Below are 23,114 nucleotides of genomic sequence, written 5' to 3'. Positions count from 1 at the left end.
GCCCTTGTGCCCAACACATATTTTAACATACTTTCGTATCTATTTTTTTTAATACTTTCATCTTTTGACTTATTTTTGTAGCTATTTTAAATATTTTTGCCTTTTGACTTTTATGCTAGGATTAAAAATAAGTTACCCACTACCAACAGTAACATAATTTTATTTATTTGTCTACATACTTACTTTATAGCAAATTTCATGCTTTCTTATGCTATTGCGTTGTTGTGTAGTGTCCTTTAGTTTCCATTTGAGGAACTCTCTTTTGCATTTCTTATACATCGGGTCTAGTACTGGTACATTTTCTCAGCTTTTGCTAGGTGTGGTATTCTTGTTGGTAGGTTTGTTTCTTTTAATATTTTTAATATATCATCCTACTTCCTCTGGCCTACAAGATTTCTGCTGAAAAAAGTCCATGAATTGTATTAAGAGGGTTCCCTTGTATGTGACAAGGCTTGCCTTTTTTTTTTCCTTTTGACTTTTGGCAATCTGATTATATGTTTCTTGGTGTGGATTTTTAAAGATTATCTTATTTGATATCCATTGGGCTTTTTGAATTTGGATGTCCATTTTCTTCCTGGATTTGGGAAGTTTTCAGCCATTTTTTAAAATAAGCTTTCTTTTTTTTCTCACTCTTTTAAACTTTTTAGACTCCCATAATGTATATATTGGCCTACTTGATGATGTCTCATAATCCCCTGGGCTTCCTTCATCCTTTTAAATTCTTACTTCTTTTTGCTCCTCTGACTGAATTATTTGCAATGACCTGTCTTCAAGTTTGCTTTTCTTTTCTTTTGCTGATCTAGTCTGCTGTTGGACTTCTCTTATAAAAAATGTTTTTAGTTCAGTTACTGTATCCTTCACCTCCATGATTTCTATCTGTTACTTTTAACATTTTGTATTTCCTTGTTGAACTATTCTCTTTGTTTATACACTGTTCTCTTGACTTTGGTGACTGTCTTTATAAAAGTTACGTTAAATTCTCTGTCATGTAAACCATATTACTCTGTTTCATTAGGGTCAGTTTCTGGGAATTTATCTTGTTCCTTTGTTTGGAACATCTTTGCCTGACTCTTCATTTTCCTCAACTCTCTGTGTTGGTATCTGTGCATTAGTTGTTTGTCTGTTTGTTTTGAGACAATTTTTCTTTATTGCCCAGGCTGGAGTACAGTGTCATGGTCTTGGTTTACTGCAATCTTTGCCTCCAGGGTTCAAGCAATTCCCATGCCTCAGCCTCCTGAGTGGCTGGGTTTACAGACATGCACTACCACACCAGGCTAATTTTTTCGTGTTTTTATTAGCGATGGGGTTTCACCATGTTGGCCAGGATGGTCTCGAGTTCCTGACCTCAATGCCCACCTTGGCCTCCCAAAGTGCTGGGATTACAGGCAAGAGCCACTCCACCCAGCCTGTGTCTGTGCATTAGACAAAGCAAGCACCTCTCCTAGTCTTCATGGACTGCCCTCACCCTACCAATGAGATTGACCAGAGATTCAGGGGTCACTACCAACTCTCTCCTCTCTTAGGAGAATCAGGCAACTATGTTTTCTATCTGCCTATTGTGAGTTGAATCTGGGGAGCTCAAGATGCTACCTCCATTCTCTTGTGAGTAGCTTCACTGTGCCAGGACCCTCAGAGCTCTAAGACTGAGAAGACAGAAGCCAGTCCTCTAGGGACCTCTCTTGGAGAAGGTGAGGTGCTAGATACACAAACCAGCCCTTTGCTTCCCTGGGTGAAGCTGAGAATGAGGGGTTTTCTCCCTGATTGTATGGCACTGCACTGGGGGCCAGGTGTCTGGGGAGAAAGTGCTGGAAAACTCCCTACTGGTTTCAGTGAGTCTGGTTTCATGTACTTCTGGGGTACAGGAGGCTTTCAATTTGGTTCTGATTTCCATGTCATCTTCTAATAATGACAGTTTGGTAGCTTTCTTTTTAATTTTTATTTCTCTTTTTCTTGTCTTACTGCATTTCTTAATCTTTCCTATATAATGAGGAATGGAGCACTGATGGAAGACGTCTTTCTTTATCTAACTTGTTGGAATGCTTCTAAAGTTTCAAAAATAAGAATGATGTTTATTGTAGTTTTTTGCTTAATTTATTTTATTAGGCTACAGTAGTTCTTTTCTTATTTTGCCAAAAGTTTTATCATGACTAAATTTATTTCTTACTGAATGCTTTTTCTGCATTTGTTGGTTATCATATTTTTACCCATAATATATTAATGTGATGTATTACTTTAATAGATTGTCTATAACTGCGCTATCATTGGTATCTTAAGGAAAAAGTACTACTTGGCAATGACTTTGTAATACATTGCTGGTTTTGGTTTGCTAAAATTTTATTATTTTATATTTTTGTGATATTTGTGTCTGTTTTTATCAGAGAGATTGATACATAGCCTATTGTTATTAAATTGTTCTTGTTCAAGTTCAAGTACCCAGGACATTAACATATGCTAATTATTGTTATTTTAAACTGTTACCTATGCATGTTACACACTCCTTTATATATATAATGTGTAAAACAAAGAAAAAAGAATAACTTTTCAACTCCACTGACATAGTAAGTGGGTTTATTTTTTTATAAGCAACAATTGTGATTAATGCAGAAATTTGTTGCTATCTCCTAGAGGCTACTGAGATTTGACATTCTATGCTGATATCTTTATAGAATAAGCCTTCATCCCGGTCTGTCTAATTCTAAAGGATTTAAGGTAGCTTAGAGAACAATGACCCCATGATGTGGATGATCCAGAAGTAGAGAAAAATCTTTCAGAATAATTTATAGAGTGTTCCTGGAGTCTTGCATGTGATTGACCCCGTGCAGGTTCTTCCATGAGAAGCTTGCTAAGTGCACATCCTATTGGTGGCACTGATAATGATGAAGAAAGTCTTCATGTTATAAAAAGATTTCTAAGACTCAGGCACTGCCTTGGTGCAACCAAATTCTAGTGTCATTAAAATTCTTTGTTTGAGGCAGGTTCTCATTCTGTCACCCAGGCTGGAATGAAGTAGCATAATCTCAGCTCACTGCAACCTCCACCTTCCGACTCAAGCCTCAAGCGATCCTCCTACCTCAGCCTCTTGAGTAGCTGGGACCATAGGCATGTGCCATCACGTCCAGCTAATTTTTGGTATTTTTGGTAGAGATGGAGTTTTGCCATGTTGCCCATGCTGGTCTCAAACTCCTGAGCTCAAGTGATCCACCTGCTTTGGCTTCTGAAAGTGCTGGGATCCCAGGTATGAGCCACATGCCTGGCCTTAAAATTCTTGTATATTTCATAATAATGGGCTTTGGTTTACATAGTTATTCATTTTCCAATTTTGAACAGACACAGTAATTGTACATATTTATGGTGTACAATGTAATACTTTAATACATGCATACAATATGTAACCAAATCAGTGTAATGATCAAATCAGTGTAATTACATAGCATATTCATCACCTCAAATATTTATCATTTCTTTGTGTTGAGGATGATAGTAAAACCCTCTATTCTAGCTATTTTGAAATATTCAGTAAATTATTGTTAACTATAGTCACCCTGCTGTGCTACAGAATACTAGACCTTATTCCTCCTATATACCTGGGATTTTATAACCATTAACCAACCTCTTTCCTTCTTTCTCCTAGTCCTCTCTGCTTCTGGTAACCACTATTCTACTCTTTACTTCCATGAGATTAACTAAAAATTCCCACATATGAGTGAGAACATGCAGTATTTGTCTTTTTATGCCTGGCTTATTTCACTTAACATAGTGTCCTTCAGGCTCATCCATGTTTCTGCAAATGACAGTATTTTCTTCTTTTTTATGGTTGAATAATATTCCATTACACATACACGTTCCACATTTTCTTTATTCACTCACTGATGAACACTTAAGTTGATTCCATAGCTTGGCTATTGGGAATAGTTCTGCAATAAAAGGGAGTGCAGATATACCTCCAACATACTGATTTTCCTTTCCTTTGTTATGATTATTATTACTTCAATAGATTTTGGGAAACAGGTAGTATTTAATACATGGGTAAATTCTTAGGGTGTGATTTCCAAGATTTTGGTGCACCCATCAGCCAAGCAGGGTACACTGCACCCAATTGGTAGTGTTTTTATCCCTAATTCCCCTTCCATCCTTTGCTGCAAGGCCCCAGAATCCATTATGTCATTCTTATGCCTTTGTGTCCTCATAGATTAGCTCTCATTTATAAGAGAGAACATACAATGTTTTATTTTCCATTTCTGAATTACTTTCCGAAGAATAATGTCCTCCAACTCTATCCAGGTTGTTGCAAATGCCATTATTTAGTTCCTTTTAATGGCTAAGTAGTATTCCATGGGGTGTGTGTGTGTGTGTGTGTGTGTGTGTGTATTTATAAACACACACCCACATCACATTTTCTTTATCCACTCATTGGCTGATGAGCATTTAGGCTGGTTCCATATTTTTGCAATTGTGAATTGTGATGCTATAAACATATGTGTGCAAGTGTCTTTTTTTTTTTTTTTATAATGACTTCTTTTCCTCTGGGTAGATACCCAGTAGTAGGGTTGCTGCATCAAATGATAGTTCTACTTTTAAATATTTTTTTTTTTAATACAGGGTTTCACCATGTTGGTCAGGCTGGTCTTGAACTCCCGACCTCAGGTGATCCACCTGCCTTGGCCTCCAAAGTGCTTGGATTACAGGTGTGAGCCACCACACCCGGCCTAATCTTTAAGGAAACTCCATACTGTTTTCTGTAGTGGTTGTACTAGTTTATATTCCTACCAGCAGTGTAAACATGTTCCTTTTTCACTACATGTATGCCAGCATCTATTATTTTTCAATTTTTAAATTATGGCCATTCTTGCAAGAGTAAGGTGGTATTATATTGTGGTTTTGATTTGTATTTCCCAGATAATTAGTAATGATGAGCATTTTCTCATGTTTATTGGCCATTTGTATATCTTCTTTTGATAATTTTCTATTCATGCCCTTAGCCTACTTTTTGATGGGATTATTTGTTTTTTCTTGCTGATTTGTTTGAGTTTCTTGTAGATTCTGGATATTGGTCCGTTGTTGGATACATAGTTTGCAAATATTCTCTCTCACTTTGTGGATTGTCTCTTTATTTTTCTGATTATTTCTTTTGCTGTGCAGAAGCTTTTTAAATTAGGTTCCATCTATTTATCTTTGTTTTTGTTGCATTTGCTTTTGTGTTCTTGGTCATGAATTCTTTGCTTAAGCCAATATCTAGAAGGGTTTTTCCTATGTTATCTTCTTGGATTTTTATGGTTTTATGTCTTAGATTTAAGTCTTTGATTTATCTTCAGTTGATTTTTGTATAAGATGAGAGATGAGGATCCATTTTCATTTTTTTAACATGTGGCTTACCAGTTATCCTAGCACCATTTGTTGAATAGGGTGCCCTTTTCCCACTTTGTTTTTGTTTGCTTTGTCAAAGTTCAGTTGGCTGTAAGTATTTGGCTTTATTTCTGAGTTCTTTATTCTGTTCCATTGGTCTGTGTGCCTGTTTTTAATACCAGTGCCATGCTGTTTTGGTAACAATAGCCTTGTAGTATAGTTTGAAGTCAGGTAATGTGATGCCTTCAGATTTGTTCTTTTTGCTTAGTCTTGCTTTTGCTAAGTGGGCTGTTTTTTTTTTGGTACCATATGAATTTTAGAATCATTTCTTTTCTAGTTCTGTGAAGAATGATAATGGTATTTTGATGGGAATTGCATTGATTTGTAGATTGCTCTTAACAGTATGGTCATTTTCACAATATTGATTCTACCCATTCATGAGCATTAGTCCATTTGTATTAGTTGTATTAGCTCATTTTCACACAGCTATAAAGAAATTCCTGAGACTGGGTAATTTATAAAGGAAAGAGGTTCAATTGACTCATAGCTTAACGTGGCTACGGAGGCCTCATGAAATTTATAATCATGGTAAAGGCAAAGGGGAAGTGAGGACCTTCTTCACATGGTGGCAAGAGAGACAAGGGCAAAGGTAGAACTTCCAAACATTTATAAAACCATCAGATCTCATGAGAACTCACTCACTATTATGAGAACAACATGGGAGAAACCCTCCCCATGGTCTAATCACCTCCCTCCCTGGATACCTAGGGATTACAATTTGATCTCAAACTCCTGACCTCAGGTGATCTGCCTGCCTTGGCCTCTCAAAGTGCTCGGATTACAGGCATGAGCCAACTGGGATTACAATTTGAAATGAGATTTGGATGGGGATACAGAGTCAAACCGTATTCTTCTGTCCTGGCCCCTCTCAAGTCATGTCTTTTAACATTTTAAAACCAATCATACCTTCTCAATAGTACCCCCAAATCTTAACTAATTTCAGCAAACCCAAAAGTCCACAGTCCAAAGTGTCATCTGAGGCAAGGCAAGTCCCTTCTGCCTAGGAGCCTGTAAAATAAAAAACAAGTTAGTTCCTTCCAAGATATAATGAAGGTAAAGGCATTGGGTAAATATACCCATTTTAAATGGGGGAAATTGGCCAAAACAAAAGGGCTACAGTCCCCATGCAAGGCATGGGGGAAATTGGCCAAAACAAAAGGGTTACAGTCCCCAGCAGGGCAGTCATTAAATATTAATGTTCCAAAATGATCTTCTTTGACTCCATGTCTCACATGGGGATCACATTGATGCAAGAGGTGGGCTCCCATGGCCTTGGGCAGCTTTTCATGGGCTGGAGTTGAGTGACAGGGCTTTTCCAGGTGCACAGTGCAAGTTGTTGGTGGATCTATCATTCTGGGGGCTGGAGGACAGTGGCCTTCTTCTGACAGCTCCACTAGGCAATGCCCCAGTGGGGACTATGTGGAAGCTCCAATTTCACATTTCCAACCTATACTGTTCTAGCAGAGGCTTTCCATGAGGCTTCTACCCCTGCAGCAGACTTCTGTCTGGATATCCAGGCATTTTCATACATCCTCTGAAATCTAGGTGGAAGTTCCCAAGTCCCAGTTCTTGATATCTGTGTACCCACAGGCTCAACACCATGTGGAAGCCACCAAAGCTCAAGGCTTGTACCCTCTGAAGCAACAGGCCAAGCTGCAGCTTGGCCCTTTTAGCCACAGCTGGAGCTCGAGTGGCTGGGACACAGGGCACCAAATCCTAAGGCTACACACAGCAGTGGGGCCCTGGGCCTGATCCATGAAGCCATTTTTTCCTCCTAGGCCTCTGAGCCTATGATGGGAGGGGCTGCCTCCAGGATCTCTGACATGCCCTGGAGACATTTTCCCCATTGTCTTGACAATTAACATTCGGCTCCTGGTTACTTATGCAAATTTCTGCAGCAGGCTTGAATTTCTCCCTTGAAAATGGGCATTTTCTTTTCTCTAGCATAATCAGACTACACATTTTCCAAACTCTTATACTCTGCTACCTCCCCTTTTAAATGTAAGTTTCAATTTCACATCATCTCTCTCAAGTTCAAAGTTCCACAAATATCTATGGCAAGGGGAAAATGCTGCCAGTCTCTTTGCTAAGGCATAGCAAGGTGACCTTTGCTCCACTTCCCAAGAAGTTCCTCATCTCCATCTGAGACTACTTCATTGCCCACATCACTATCAGCATTTTGGTTAAAATCATTCAATAAGTCTCTAGGAAGTTCCAAACTTTCCCACATCTTTTTATCTTCTTCTGAGCCCTCCAAACTGTTCCAACATCTTCCCATTACCTAGTTCCAAAGTCACTTCCACATTTTCAAGTATCCTTATAGCCATGCCCAAAACTCCTATTACCAATTTACTGTATTAGTCCTTCTTCACACTGCTATAAATAAATTACTGGGTAATTTATAAAGGAAGTGGTTTAATTGACTCACAGTTCCACATAGCTGGAGAGGCCTCAGGAAACTTACAATCATAGTGGAAGGTGAAGGGGAAGCAAGGACCTTTTTCACATGGTGGAAGGAGAGAGAAGGGAGAAGGAGGAACTTCCAAACACTTATAAAACCATCAGATCTCATGAGAACTCATGTCATGAGAATATCATAGGGAAAACTGCCCCTGTGATCTAATTACTTTCCTCCATTTATGAGTGGGAATTACAATTCAAGATGAGATTTGAATGGGGACATAGAGCCAAACCATATCAGATGTGTTTCCATTTGTTTGTGTCATCTATGATTTCTTTTAGCAGTGTTTTGTAGTTTTCCTTGTAGAGATCTTTCACCTCCTTGGTTAGGTATATTCCTAAGTATTTTATTTTTTTTGCAGCTGTTGTAAAAGGGATTGAGTACTTGATTCAATTCTCAACTTGGTCACTGTTTGTGTATAGAAGTGCTACCGATTTGTGTACATTGATTTTGTATTCTGAAACTTTACTGACTTTATTTATCAGGTCTGGGAGCTTTTTGAATGAGTCTTTAGGGTTTTTTAGGTATACAGCTATATCATTGACAAACAGTGACAGTTTGACATATTCTTTACTGATTTGGATGCCCTTTATTTCTCTCTCTTGTCTGATTGCTCTGGCTAGGACTTTGCTGAGGGTTTTGATCATAAAGTTCACTAGATTTTGTTAAATGTTTTTTTCTGCACCTATTGAGATAATCATATGATTTTTGTTTTTAATTCTGTTTATGTAGTGTATCACACTTATTGACTTGTATAAGTTAAACCAACCCTGCATCACTGGTATGAAACCCAGTTGATCATGGTATATTATCTTTGTGATATGCTGTTTAATTTAGTTAGCTGGTATTTTATTGAGGATTTTTGCATCTATGTTCATCAGGGATATTTTTCTGTAGTTTTCTTTTTCTTTTTTTTTTTTTGTTATGCTCTTTCTTGGTTTTGGTATTAGGGTGATACTGGCTTGATAGAATGATTTAAGGAGGATTCCCTCTTTCTCTATCATTTGGAATAGTTTCAGTAGGATTAGTACCAGTTCTTCTTTGAATGTCTGGTAGAATTCAGCTGTGAATCCATCTGATCCTGGACTTTTTTTTGTTGGCAGTTTTAAAATCATCATTTCAGTCTCACTACTCGTGATTGATCTGTTCATAGTTTCTATTTCTTCCTGGTTTAATCTAGGAGGGTTGTATGTTTCTAGGAATTTATCCATCTCCTCTAGATTTTCTAGTTTGTTTACATAAAGGTGTTCATAGTTGCCTTGAATGGTCTTTTATATTTCTGTGGTTTCAGTTGTAATATCTCTCTCTCATTTCATTTCTAATTGATCTTATTCGGATCTTCTCTCTTCTTGGTTAATCACACTAATGGTCTATTGATTTTGTTTATCTTTTCAGAGAACCAGCTTTTTGTTCTATTTATCGTGTGTGTGTGTGTGTGTGTGTGTGTGTGTTGTTTTTGTTGTTTGTTTGTTTCAATTTCATTTAGTTCCACTCTGATCTTTGTTATTTCTTTTTTTCTGCTGGGTTTGGGTTTGGTTTGTTCTTTTTTTTCTAGTTTTTGGAGGTGAGACCTTAGATTATCTATTTGTGGTCTTTCAGGTTTTTGATTCAGGCATTTAGTGCTAAGAACTTTCCTCTTAGCAGTACTTTTTCTGTATCCCACAGATTGTGATTTGTTATGTCACTGTTATTGTTCAGTTCAAAGGATTTTTTAAATTCCATCTTGATTTCATTGTTGAGTCAAGTATCATTCAGGAGTAGATTATTTAATTTCCATGTGTTTGTATAGTTTTGAGTTATTTTTGGAGTTAATTTCCAATTCTGTCCCACTGTGATCTGAAAGACTGCTTGATATAATTTTGATTTTCTTAAATGTATTGAGACTTGTTTTATGGCCTATCATATGGTTCATCTTAGAAAATGTTACGTGTGCTGATGAAAAGAATGTATATTCTGCAGTTGTCGGGTAGAATTTTCATAAATATCTGTTAAGTCCATTTGTTCTAGGGTATAGTTTAAGTCCATTGTTTCTTTGTTGACCTTCTGTTTTGATGACCTGTCTAGTGTGTCAGTGGAGTATTGAAGTCCTCCACTATTATTGTAGCAATTGTTTTGTAAATTTAGGAGCTCCAATTCCAGTGTTAGGTGCACATAGATTTAAGATCATGATACTTTCCTGTTGGACTGGTCTTTTTATTATTATATAATGTTCCTCTTTGTCTTTTTAAACTGTTGTTGCTTTAAAGTCTGTTTTGTCGACTATAAGAATAGCTATTCCTGCTCACTTTTGGTTTCCATTTTCATGGAATTTTTTTCCACCCCTTTCATCAAGTTTATGTGAGTCCTCATGTGTTAGGTAAGTCTCTTGAAGACAGTTGATACTTGGTTGGTGGATTTTTATCCATTCTACCATTCTGTATCTTTTAAGTGGAACATTTAGGCAATTTACATTTAAACATTAGTACTGAGATATGAGGTACTGTTCTATTCATTGTGCTAGTTGTTGCCTGAATACCGTGTTTTTTTTTTTTTTTCCCATTCTGTATTGTTTTATAGGCTGTCTGAGATTTATGGGTTAAGGAGGTTCTATTTTTGATATATTTCAAAGTTTTGTTTTAAGATTTAGGATTCCTTTTAGTATTTTTTTGTTGTGCTGAATTGGTAGTCACAAATTCTGTCAACATTTGTTTTTCTGAAAAAGACTATCTCTCCTTCGTTTATGAAGTTTTGTTTCACTGGATGCAAAATTCTTGGCAGATAATTATTTTGTTTAAGGAGACTGAAGATAGGCCCCCAATCCCTTTTGACTTGCAAGGCTTCTGTTGAGAAATTTGCTGTTAATCTGATAGGTTTTCCTTTTGGGATACCTGATGCTTTTGCCTCACTGCTCTTTAGAGTCTTTCCTTCATTTTGACTTTAGCTAACCTGATGACTATGTGCCTAGGTGATAATCCTTTTACAATGAATTTCCCAGGTGTTCTTTGAGCTTCTTGTATGTGGATATCTAGATCTCTAGCAAGACCAGAGAAGTTTTATTTGATTATTCCCTCAAATAATTTTTCCAAAGTTTTAGATTTCTCGTCTTCCTGAGGAACACCAATTATTCTTATGTTTGGTTATTTAACACAATCTGAAATTTCATGGAGGCTTTGTTCATGTTTTAAAATTCTTTTTTATTTCTCTTTGTTGGACTGGGTTAATTCAAAAGCTTTGTCTTTGAGCTCTGAAGTTCTTTCTTCTGCTTTTTCAATACTATTGCTGAAACTTTTCAGTGTATTTTGCATTTCTCTAAGTGTGCTGTTTATTTCCAGAAATTGTGATCATCTTTTCTTTATGACATCTATTTCTCTGGAGACTTTTTCATCCATATCTTGTATTTTTTTTTAATTTATTATTTTTTTTTAGAGAGAAAGAAAGAAAGAGAAAGAATAAAAAAAAAAGAATAAGAAAAAAAAAAGAATGAAGGAGAGGAAGGAAGAGGAAGAGGAAGAGGGAGAGAGAACAGGGATGTTGCTTTATTGCCCGGGCTAGAATGCAGTCTAAAAATGGGTATGCCTGAATTGTGTTTAATAATAGAGACATAAAAAAAAATGAGGGAAGAAAATAATTAACAAGCAGCCAACCAATATTTCATTTAAACCTACAAATAGGTGTGATATGGTACTGATAAGAGTGTATATTTTGTGTATTTAAAGTGGAGAGTTCTATAAATGTTAATTAAGTCTACTTATTCCGGATTTGAGTTCAAGCCCTGGATATCGATGTTAACTTTCTGTCTCAGTGATCTGTCTAATATTGATGTTGAAGTCTCCCACTATTATTGTGTGAGAGTCCAAGTCTCTTGATAAGTCTTATATATCTGGGTATTCCTGTATTGGGTGCGTATATATCTAGGATCTTTAGCTCTTCTTGTTACATTGATCCTTTTATTATGTAATATCCTTCTTTGCTTCTTTTGATCTTTGTTGCTTTAACGTCTATTTTATCAGCAAAAATTGCAACTCCTGCTTTCTATTTATTTATTTATTATTGCTCTCCATTTGGTTGGTAAATTTTTCTCCATCCCTTTGTTTTGAATCTTTGTGTATCCTTGCATGTGAGATGGATCTGGATGTAGTATACCAATGGGTCTTGGCTTTTTTTGCCTGTGTCTTTGGATTGGGGGATTTAGTCGATTTAAATTTAGAATTAATAACAATATATGTGAGTTTGATACTGCCATTTAATGTTAGCTGGCTGTTTTGCCCATTAATTGATGCAAGTTCTTAATTATGTTGATGTTCTTTATTTTTTGGTATTTTTTAGAAAGGCTGATACTGGTTGTTGCTTTCTATTTGTAGTGGTTCTTTCAGAAGCTCTTGTAAAGCAGGCCTGGTGGTGATGAAATCTCTGAGTGCTTGCTTGTTCACAAAAGATTTTATTTTTCCTTCGCTTATGAAGCTTAGTTTGACTGGATGTAAAATTCTGGGTTGAAAGTTCTTTTCTTTAAGGATGTTGAATATTGGCCCCCACTCTCTTCTGGCTTGTAGGGTTTCTGCTGAGAGATCTGCTGTGAGTCTGATAGGCTTCCCTTTATGGGTAACCTGACCTTTCTTTCTGGCTGCCCTCAGTATTTTCTCATTAATTTCAACCCTGGTGAATCTGGTGATTATGTGCCTTGAGGCTGTTCTTCTTGAGGAATATCTTTGTGGTGTTCTCTGTATTACCTGGAGTTGAATATTATCCTGCCTTGCTAGGTTGGGAAAGTTTTCCTGAATAATATCCTGAAGTGTATTTTCCAGCTTGGATTGATTCTCTTTGTCACATTTAGGTACACCTATCAAACGTAGATTAGGTCTTTTCACATAGTCCCATATTTCTTGGAGACTTTGCTCGTTCTTTTTAATCCTTTTTTCTCTAATCTTGTCTTTTTGTTTTATTTCATTAAGTTGGTCTTCGACCTCTGATATCTTTTCTTCTGCTTGATCAATTCGGCTGTTAAAATTTGTGCATAGTTTGCGAAGTTCTCGTGTTGTGTTTTATCAACTCCATTAATTCACTTATGTTCCTCTCTAAATTGTGTGTTATTGTTAACATTTCGTCAAACCTTTTTTCAAAGTTGTTAGTTTCTTTGCATTGGGTTAGAACAAGTTCTTTTAATTCCCAGAAGTTTCTTATCATCCACTTTTTAAAGCCTGCTTCTGCTAATGGAACACAGTCTTTCTCCATCAAGCCTTGTTCTGTTTCTGATGAGGAACTGTGATCCCCCGTAGAGGGAGAAGCGTTCTGACTTTGGGTATTCTCAGCCTTTTTAGGCTGGTTTCTTCCCTTTGTTATAAATTTATCCATCTGTGGTCTTTATAATTACCTTCTTTATAGTTGGGTTTCTGAATGGACGTCCAATTTGTTGATTCCCGGTGCTAGAATCTGAGCAACCCACTGCGCCGGCCAAAACAGCAGCTTTAAGATTGATGGTGCTTTTCTGACTCTGCACCGAGAACCGCCGCACCAAGGCAGCGGCAAAACCACCTCGCCAGCCACAAGAGTCGCGCTGGTGACCTGTGGGGCCCCTCCGCTGGAAATCTTCTGGTGCGTGAGCAACAAAAACTGATCTAAAAGTGTGGCGTCCTCTCGTTCTCTGCGCTTTCAGTGGGAGCTGCAATCCCGAGCTGCTAGTGATCAGCCATCTTGGATCTCTCTCTCTCTTTTCTTTTTTATATAGTAAATAAACTTTATTTATCTTTTTCTCAGAGATGACACTGCCAATAGTCACAGATTTGCATACAATACAGTTATATACTGGCTATTCACAATTTACAGTAGTGTTTTTTCCTCTGAAAAATGTAAGTACAAAAGCTAAGTAAACAATGAGGTAATGCCATTTGGGATTTATTACATGTCATAGCTTAAAGGACAGGTCTTTAGCAAATATTCAACAAATCAACCTGAATAAAATAGTCAATTAAATGCTCTAATTTATCAGAAAAAAATCCACTAAGTTTTACTTCAAAATGTATTGCACAAGTCTTTTTAAAAAATCACCCTAAAAATAAATAAGAAAGGTAAGCAGTTCTTTAAAAAGAATGGAAGAAAGGAATATTATGTAAGCCCATAAAAGCAGGCTAAGTCATTCAAAATTTCTTTTAAACAACAAAAAACTCTTCCCAAGAGAAAACTGAAGAAAAATCAATCACCATTTCTCCACTGATAAAATCTATTTTAAAGGCATCTGCAACATATCTGTGGGCCAGATTTCTCCTGGTCTTTTGGCTACATGAGGGGCCCTGAATGACAACCTCACTCTCAGAGTAGGAAGTGTGGACAGTTTCCAAGCAGCAGTCGCCCAGCGGCGCTCTTCTTCAAGATGAAGATCGAAGCCATGACATTAGCTGAGCATCTTCTCTTTCCAAAATTTTCTGAGTCTGATCATCAGGGAATTTCAGTACAGTGGTTATAACTTTTGCCATGGTCTTAGTCTCACGACCCATCATATACTCAAACAGCACTTTTCGCAAATACTCAAACTCGGTAGGTTCTCCAAAGAGTGATACATCAGTATGATACAAATTTCCACCTTTGTAAGGTGTCCCCACAGTTGTTGCATATACATTCTTTTCATATTTCTTCAAACGGTCTTCTAAATTGTGAATCTGTTCTCGGAACTCTTGCTCTTTCAATTTCCAATCACTGATTAAAGTCGTCTTCTGTGCCTGCTGTGTCTGTAGCTCCATAATTGTTTCATTTTCATTGCCAGGGTTCTCCTTCTGCTCTAGCTTTTGCTGATATTTCTTCTGCAGCTCTTCAAGTTGAGTCTGCAGGTCCATTACTTTGGCAGTCATTTCTTCTTCATCCCGTGAACCAGATGTTTAGTTTTGCTTTCAAAGTGAAGAACATGCTTTGCTAGTCAAGATGATGGTCAGCATGTGGGAGCTTAGGAGTCCTCTGCAACACATCAGACAATGCAGCACTTCTCACAGCATGTTCCTGGGATGCCTGGGGGCCCGGAGGCCTGTTAGGGTCTGTCTGCATAGTTATACTGAGCCACGGTCATCTTTTCCCCTCTCCTGCCATCCCCAGCACACAGCGGCATTACTGAGGCCCCGTGGCATTGCTGTGGCCCCGTGGCGCATGATGGCACAGAACGGAACACAGTGGATGCGAGATCCCAGGCTTCTCATGAGCCCACCACTTATCTCTCATTTGTTTGTTTCAGAAAATATTTTTAAAAAAATATATTAAAAATATGTTACATAATGGAAAAAAATATTTAATTTCTTTAAATCGGTTTTCACCTTTCTCTGGTGCCCCCTTAAGTAGCTTAATAGTCAACCTTTTGAATTCTTTTTCTGGCAATTCAGAGATTTCTTCTTGGTTTGGATCCATTGTTGGAGAGCTAGAGTGATCTTTTGATGGTGTTATAGAACTTTATTTTGCCATATTACCAGAATGACTTTTCTGGTTCCTTCTCATTTGGGTAGACTGTTTCAGTGGAAAGATCTGGAACTCAAGCATTGCTGTTCACATTCTTTTGTCCCAGGGATGCTCCCTTGATATTGTTCTCTCTCTCTTCCTCTATGGATAAGGCTTCTGGAGAGCCAGACTGCAGTGATTGTTATTGCCCTTCTGGTTCTAGTCACTCAGTGGGGCTATGGCACTCCAGGCTGGTGCTAAGAACTGTCAGCAAAGAGTCCTGTGATGTGATTCATCTTCAGGTCTTCTAGTCATGGATACCAGCACCTGGTCTGGTGAAGGTGGCAGGGAAGTAAAGTGGACTCTGTGGGAATTCTTGGTTGTAGTTTTGTTTTAGTGCACTGGTTTTAGTCCTAAGTTGTAGTTTTGTTTAGTGTGCTGGTTTTCTGGAATGCTGGTTATGTCAGCAGTGAAGTTGTCACATGGACAGACTCAGGACCTCTGGTTAGCCAGGGTGTTGCAGGTGGTGGAATTAGCTGTTGTTTTCTCCTTCTTTGGAAGGATTTTCTCTTATGAGTTGCTGTAATGGCTTGAGTTGGTTGGCCTCCAGCCAGAAGGTGGTGCTTTCAAGAGAATGCCAGCTGCAGTAGTAGAAGGGGGTTATAATCTTTCCCTGCCTTGGCTAGGATGAGTTCTTGGGTTTCTCAGTAATGAGCAAGACCATAGAGCTCCCGAGAGATCATTTCTTTTATCTACCCTGATAGATCATTTCTATCAGGGTGGGTAGAGAAAAACCATTAGACCATCAAGTGGGGGCAGGTTAGGTGAATCTAAGATCATACTCTCTTTGGGTGGGACTTGCTGTGGCCACTTTGGGGGTGGAGGGCTGGTTCTCAGGCAAATGGAGTTATGTTTCCGGGGGGATTATGGCTGTTTCTGCTGTGTCAAACAGGTCTCCAGAGATATGGGGGAAAGCTGGCAGTGACAGACCTCATCCAGCTCCCACAGAGCTGGCAAGGCCAGTCTCACTCCCACTATGCCTCCCCAGCTGCACTGAGGTTTATATACAGGCATCTGGTAGGCAGGCTGAGATCTTGCCCCAGGCTACAAGCCTCCTGGTAAGAAAGCAAGCAGGGCTCTCAGGCCTTATTCCTCTCTGCCTGCTTGCACCATTGGCTGCAGCTTCTGTGCATATATCTTCACTTGCCATTTGTCTCCTCCTCCAGATTCTACTTAGGAAAGTTTGTGCTCAGTCAAAATTATTACAAAGTTAAGCTAGGAGCTTCCTTTACCCTAAAGCCCTTCCCCAATTCCACTGGCTGCCTCCCCTTCCCAAGGACCCCTGTGAGATAAGGCCAGGAATGGCTTCCCTGGGGCTTGAGCTGGGGATCAGGAGTCCCTATAGGGCTCTTCCCACTACTTCTACTTTTTATATTTTGCTTGGCTCTCTAAATTCATTTCAACTCTAGGTAAGGTTAAATCCTCTTGTGATCTGGATTTTCAGGTTTTCCAATCAGGATATGTGTTCAGGGGCCAGCTTCTCACCTTCTCACACTTTGGGAACTCAGTTTATTGGCTATCTTGTGGTGTTTGTAGCAGCAAGTTGCTTCTTTCAAAGTGTCTGTGAATTCTATCAGTTTTCCTGGTATGTTCCTGCAGTGGCTCTTGGAGCAAAAGTTCACAGTGTAAGTCTCTATATGCTGTTCTGTCTGTCTAACTGGGAGCTGCACATTAGTCCTGTCTCCTATTCACCATTCTTTTTTCCCTCTGATTTTCCTTTCCTTTGGATAAATACCCAGAAGTGGGATTGTTGGATCATATGGTATTTTTAGTTTTAGTATTAGTTTTCTGAAGAAGCTCCGTAGTGTTTTCCATGATGGCTGTACTCATTTACATTTCCACCAACAATGTATAAGAGTTCTTTCTCTGTATCCTTATCAACATTTGTTATTTTTTGTCATACTGATAATAGCCATTCTAACCGGGGTAAGATCTCATTGTGGTTTTAGTTTGCATACCCTGATGATTGGTGATGTTGACCATTTAAAAAATATGTGTTGACTAGCCATTTGCATGTCTTCTTTCAAGAAATATCTATTCAGATGATTTGCTTATTTAAAAAAATTGAATTACTTGTTATTTTCCACTGTTGAGTTATTTGATTTCCTTATATATTTTGTTCTTAATCTCTTGCTGGATGGATACTTGCTGGATGACAAATACTTCCTTTCATTCTGTTGGTTGTCTCTTCATTCTGTTGTTTCTCTTGTGCAGAAGCTTTTTAGTTTGCTGTAATCCTTTTTCTCTATTTGGGCTGTTGTTGCTGATGCTTTTGAGGTCTTATCCAAAAATTCTTTGCCCAGACCAATGTCCTGAAGCATTTCCCCAATGTTTTCTTCTAGTAGTTTAATAGTTTGGGGTCTTAGATTTAAGTCTTTAATCCATTTTGAGTTGATTTGTGTATATGGTAAAAGAAAGGGGCCTAGTTTCATTCTTCTGCATATAGTTATTTAGTTTTCCCAGAACAATTTATTGAAGAGAACTGTTCTTGCTCCAATGTTTGTTCTTGGCACCTTTGTCAAAAATCAGCTGGCTATAAATGTGTGGATTTATACTCAGTTCTCTATTCTGTCACATTTGTCTGTTTTTATGCTTGTACCATGCTGTTTTGGTTACCATAGCTTTGTAGTATATTTTGAAGTCAAGTATTTGTTGTTTTTACATAATGACAAATTTGTTTTTAACCTTTGTTCATTAGGGATGGAGCCTATAGAGGTGCCTCTTGAGGAAAATAATGAACGGGCTCAGATTTGCCAAAGCAAGGTCTGTGCTGACAGGTGAGACTTTGCAGCCGGTGAAAATCTCAACTTTATTGACATGCTGGCCCCAGAAGGGGAAGACAGCAATGCCCTATGCAATCTATCCTCTGCTACCCTTCAGTCCAGTTGCTTCCCATTTCCCACTCACATGCTTCTCTCTAACCACACTCTTGGCTCCTTGGTCTTCAAACCTACCAAGCATGTTCCCTTCTCAGGTCTTTGCACTTGCTCGTCCCTCTGCCTGGTGCTTTTCCCCTAGTTATACCTCCACAGAGCTTGTTCCCTCACCTCTGCCAGTTTCATCTCCAACAGGTCTCTGCCCAAAAGCCCTTTTGTGAGAGGACCACATGACTACCCACATAAACCAGCCCCACCCTTTCCATTTTTCCTGTTGTATTCACCTCCTTTGCATTTGTTGTTTCCAAGATATTATATATTTGTTTATTGATCTTTTGTCCCTCACACTGGAATGCCTGTGTTGCTCCCTTCAGAGACTGGGACAGTGCCAAGAGGACAGTGTTGGGTGGGCAGACAAGATGACACAGAAGGAACAGTCTGGAGGGCATTGCAGCAGTTCAGAGGAGGCCTGATGGGGAGGGAAAAGACCTCATTTGCATTTGAGAAGACCAGCTGGTGTGTGTGGAGTGGTTGGAAGGGGGAAGAGGTGCAAGCAGGAAGGCCACATAAGCACCAGTGACAGCAACACAGGTGAGACAGGATAGAGGCTTGGACCGGGGTCAAAGAGAAACTCAGAAAGGCAGCAAGTATGTATGGAAATACAATAACCTGAACTAGCTGATGATTGGAGGAGGAGGCTGAGAGTGAGGGCGGCAGATATCAAGACATCTCTCAGGTTTTTAAGGTGTAGCTTTCAGGTGATAACTCATAAATTATATACCATATTATGAATTATTGTCTAATCTGGGTTGCTGATGATAAATCATCTACTGAATTCTAGGAAATGTAAAGCAGGGTTGAATGTAATGGCATTGCTATTTTGTTTATTGATTGTACATGTTTCTAAGTCTTGTTATTGAATAAATCAAATGTCTGCATCCCTTGTTATCTAATCTGACCTGTATCTGAATACATCTGGAATAGCAAATTTTCCAATCTTTGGAAATGTACCCTATCTTAAACTCCAACCAATCCCCTCTTCACCCCTGCCCAAATTCTAAAACAGTTAACTATGTAACAGTTCACTAAAGATTTATATATAATAAAAAGCTTTCAAAGTGTTGATTGCTACCAGTTAACACAATGCACTCATTAGTGGGTAGGTTTGTGCTCAGTAGATGCTGATACTGTCTGGTATCAAACCATATTGCACGTTTTGTGCGCTGCCCTGAACATATACTATCACACAAGGCAGAAAATGGTATGCTAAATGCTGAATCTACATCCAAGTTGGACCCCAGTTATTACTACTCTGGGTGATAGGCAGAGGATCACTCTGGAAGTGTGAAGGGCTATACTCCCAGAAAAGCACAAAGGTGATAATGTGATGATTGTGTTTGACACAGTGGAGCATCCTGGGCACTGGTCCCCACCTTGGAGCCTGAAGAGTAAAGCACACTCTACATCTCCTCGCCAGTACTTGCACAAATGTCACCCACTTACACATTCATTTAGCACATTTTTAATTACAACAATGAATTTTGGATAAACAAAATTCTAGAGGATTCTTAAGCTTTCAAACACCAGATTGATATATGTATTTCTTATCTGTAACTCACAGACACAGTGTTCATTTTACAAACCAAATGCTTCAGTCTGTGTTTAAGAGAAAATATTTCAATCAGGCCCATAGTGAAAAAATAGGACACATTTCTGGGTTCAAGCCCTTCTGAAAGCAAAATATCGCTCTGGAAGTTCTCAAAATCTAAGCTTTATGGTTCTCTGTGTCAATAATTACTAGTAAAAATGTCTTTCCAGGAGAAATGTTTCAGCTTTTTATTTGGTCTGAAAGCTTCACATGAGCCACAGATGGCAGGTCTTCCTGTGCCTTGGAAATCTCCTTGCAGCATCTGTCACTTCAGGCTGCCTTCTCTTCGGGGCGCATGCAATGTTTAGTTTTATTTTATTTTGTAATCTAACTTTTTGCAATTTAGATTATTATTTAAATACATACTATGTAACAGTTCACCCATTCCCTCTCTCTTTTTCCAGGGTAAATACTTATGATTGTGGAGAAAAAATTTCAAGCTGGTTGTCAACATTTTTTGGGCGTCCTTGTCATTTGATCAAACAAAGTTCAGACTTTCAAAGGAATGCAAAGAAAAAACATGGAAAAGGTATTACATTTTTAATTGGTTTTTGGAGATAGGAGCCCTGGCTTACCCTTGTGCACATACAGGTGACTTACTCATGTATGGAGAGCTGGGGGGTCAGCCTTTGGCAGAAATCTGTTGCAGTAGCCCCGGGTCAGCAGGAGGAGTGGGGTCCAGGGTCCCCATAAGGAGGCTGAGGAGGGCATAAAGACAGCTGCCCAACTCTGCTCAAACATTCGGCCTTAGTCCTGCATGTTCAAAGGCACAATGAATCCAGTTGTATTAAATAAAAACACCAATAGCTTTCTATGTCCTCAGATTGGATCTGAATCAAGGAAACCTAGGTTGCTAGTTTTTAGCTCTCTCACCAAACAGTAATGTGACCTTGGTAAATCCTTGAACCCTATGGTGCCTCAATTTCTGTAGACCTCAGCTACTCAGACTTTTAAAAGTTTTGACAATTTTTCCCTCCATAAGCTATTGTTAGGATGAAGTGAGGCAGTTGAGGTGAAAGTACTTTGACCCAGATGTGCAGAAAAGATCATTTTCACGTGTCTGCTCAAACGTCACCTCTTTAGAGAAGCCTGGCTGATTACCCTTTTCAGAACAGCAGCCTGTACCTGAACCTCTGCAGCAATGTAGCAACCTTTTCTATTTCATTTTTCTCAGTGGCACTTTTTTTAAAACACCCTTCTGACTATATATTTTGCTCATTTATTTTGTTCTGTTTTCCTTTTAGTAGATGTAAGCTCTATGAGGATAGGGATTGTTGCTTGTTTTCTTTTCTTTTCTTTTCTTTTTTTTTTTTTTAATTTATTTTACTTTAGGTGCATACTATATCTGGCATTTTTCCCCACCCTCCCTACCCCCCATTGGCTTTCCTCTACCCCCCCCAACTGTCCCCTGTGTGTGATGCTCCTCTCCCTGAGTCCACGTGTTCTCTTTGTTTAACACCCACCTATGAGTGAGAACATACGGTGCTTGGCTTTCTGTTCTTGGGTCAGTTTGCTAAGAATGATGGTTTCCAGATTCATCCAAGTCCCTACAAAGGACATGAACTCATCGTTTTTTTATGGCTGTGTAGTATTCCATGGTGTATATGTACCACATTTTCTTTGTCCAGTCTATCATTGATGGGCATTTGGGTTGGTTCCAGGTCTTTGCTATTGCACACAGGGCTGCAATGAACATATGTGTGCATGTGTCTTTATAGTAGAATGATTTTTAGTTCTTTGGGTATATACCCAATAGTGGGATTGCTGGGTCAAATGGAATTTCTATTTCTACATCCTTGAGGAATTGCCACACTGTCTTCTACAATGGTTGAACTAATTTACACTCCCACCAACTGTGTAAGAGTGTTCCTATTTCTCCACATCCTCTCCAGCATCTGTTGTCTCCAGATTTTTTAATGATTGCCATTCTAACTGGTGTGAGGTGATATCTCAGTGTGGTTTTGATTTGCATTTCTCTAATGACCAGTGATGATGAGCATTTTTTCATATGTTTGTTGGCCTCATATATGTCCTCTTTTGAAGAGTGTCTATTCATATCCTTCACCCACTTTTTGAATGGGGTGTTTTTTTTTTTTTTTTTTTTTTTTATATCTGTTTTAGTTCTTTGTAGATTCTGGATATTAGCCCTTCATCAGATGGGTAGATTGCAAAAATTTTTTCCCATTCTGTTGGTTGCCAGTTCACTCTAATGATGGTTTCTTTTGCTGTACAGAAGCTCTGGAGTTTAATTAGATCCCATTTGTCTATCCTGGCTTTTATTGCCATTGCTTTTGGTGTTTTAGTCATGAAGTCCTTGTCTATGCCTATGTCCTGGATAGTTTTGCCTACCTTTTCTTCTAGTGTTTTTATGGTGTTAGGTTTTATGTTTAAATCTTTGATCCATCTGGAGTTAATTTTAGTGTAAGGTGACAGGTAGGGGTCCAGTTTCTGCTTTCTGCACATTGCTAGCCAGTTTTCCCAACACCGTTTATTAAACATGAAGTTCTTTCCCCATTGTTTGTTTTTGCTGGGTTTGTCAAAGATCAGATGGTTGTAGATGTGTGGTGTTTCTTCTGGGGTCTCTGTTCTATTCCATTGGTCTATGTCTCTGTTTTGGTACCAGTACCATGCTGTTTTGATTACTGTAGCCTTGTAGTGTAGTTTGAAGTCTGGCAGTGTGATGCCACCAGCGTTGTTCTTTTTGCTTAGGATTGTCTTGGCTATGTGGGGTCTTTTGTGATTCCATATGAAGTTTAAAGTGTTTTTTTCCAGTTCTGTGGAAAAGGTCATTGGTAGCTTAATGGGGATACCATGGAATCTATAGATTACTTTGGGCAGTATGGCCATTTTCATGATATTGATTCTTCCTAACCATGAGCATGGAATGTTTCTTCATCTGCTTGTGTCCTCTCTTATTTCGTTGAGCAGTGGTTTGTAGTTCTCCTTGAAGAGGTCCTTTACATCCTTTGTTAGTTGTATTCCTAGGTATTTTATTCTCTTTGTAGCAATTGTGAATGGGAGTTTGCTCTTGATTTGGCTCTCTGTTTGTCTGTTATTGGTATATAGGAATGCTTGTGATTTTTGCACATTGATTTTGTATCCTGAGACTTTGCTGAAGTTGCTTATCAGTTTGAGAAGATTTTGGGCTGAGATGATGGTGTCTTCTAGATATACAATCATGTCATCTGCAAATAGAGACAGTTTGACTTCCTCCTTTCCTAATGGAATACCCCTTATTTCTTTTTCTTGCCTGATTGCTCTGGCTAGAACTTCCAAT

The 23,114-nt window shown here is 38.6% G+C and overlaps 1 protein-coding gene across 1 annotated transcript in view; it reads left to right on the top strand.

Annotated features, from left to right (window-relative positions):
• MOCOS (molybdenum cofactor sulfurase) overlaps window positions 1-23,114 on the top strand; it is an 83,996-nt gene that overhangs the window by 40,226 nt on the left and 20,656 nt on the right. The window contains exons 10-11 of the mRNA XM_032245306.1: window positions 18,012-18,090; window positions 20,242-20,366. Coding sequence (XP_032101197.1) covers window positions 18,012-18,090; window positions 20,242-20,366 — 204 coding nt within the window. The remainder of the gene's footprint in view (window positions 1-18,011; window positions 18,091-20,241; window positions 20,367-23,114) is intronic.

This window comes from Sapajus apella, unplaced genomic scaffold (genome assembly GCF_009761245.1).
Source record: "Sapajus apella isolate SASKATOON/1434 unplaced genomic scaffold, GSC_monkey_1.0 scaffold57, whole genome shotgun sequence".
NCBI lineage: Eukaryota > Metazoa > Chordata > Mammalia > Primates > Cebidae > Sapajus > Sapajus apella.
Note: the sequence above shows the minus strand (reverse complement) of the source record. Positions and strands in the feature narration are given on the sequence as shown.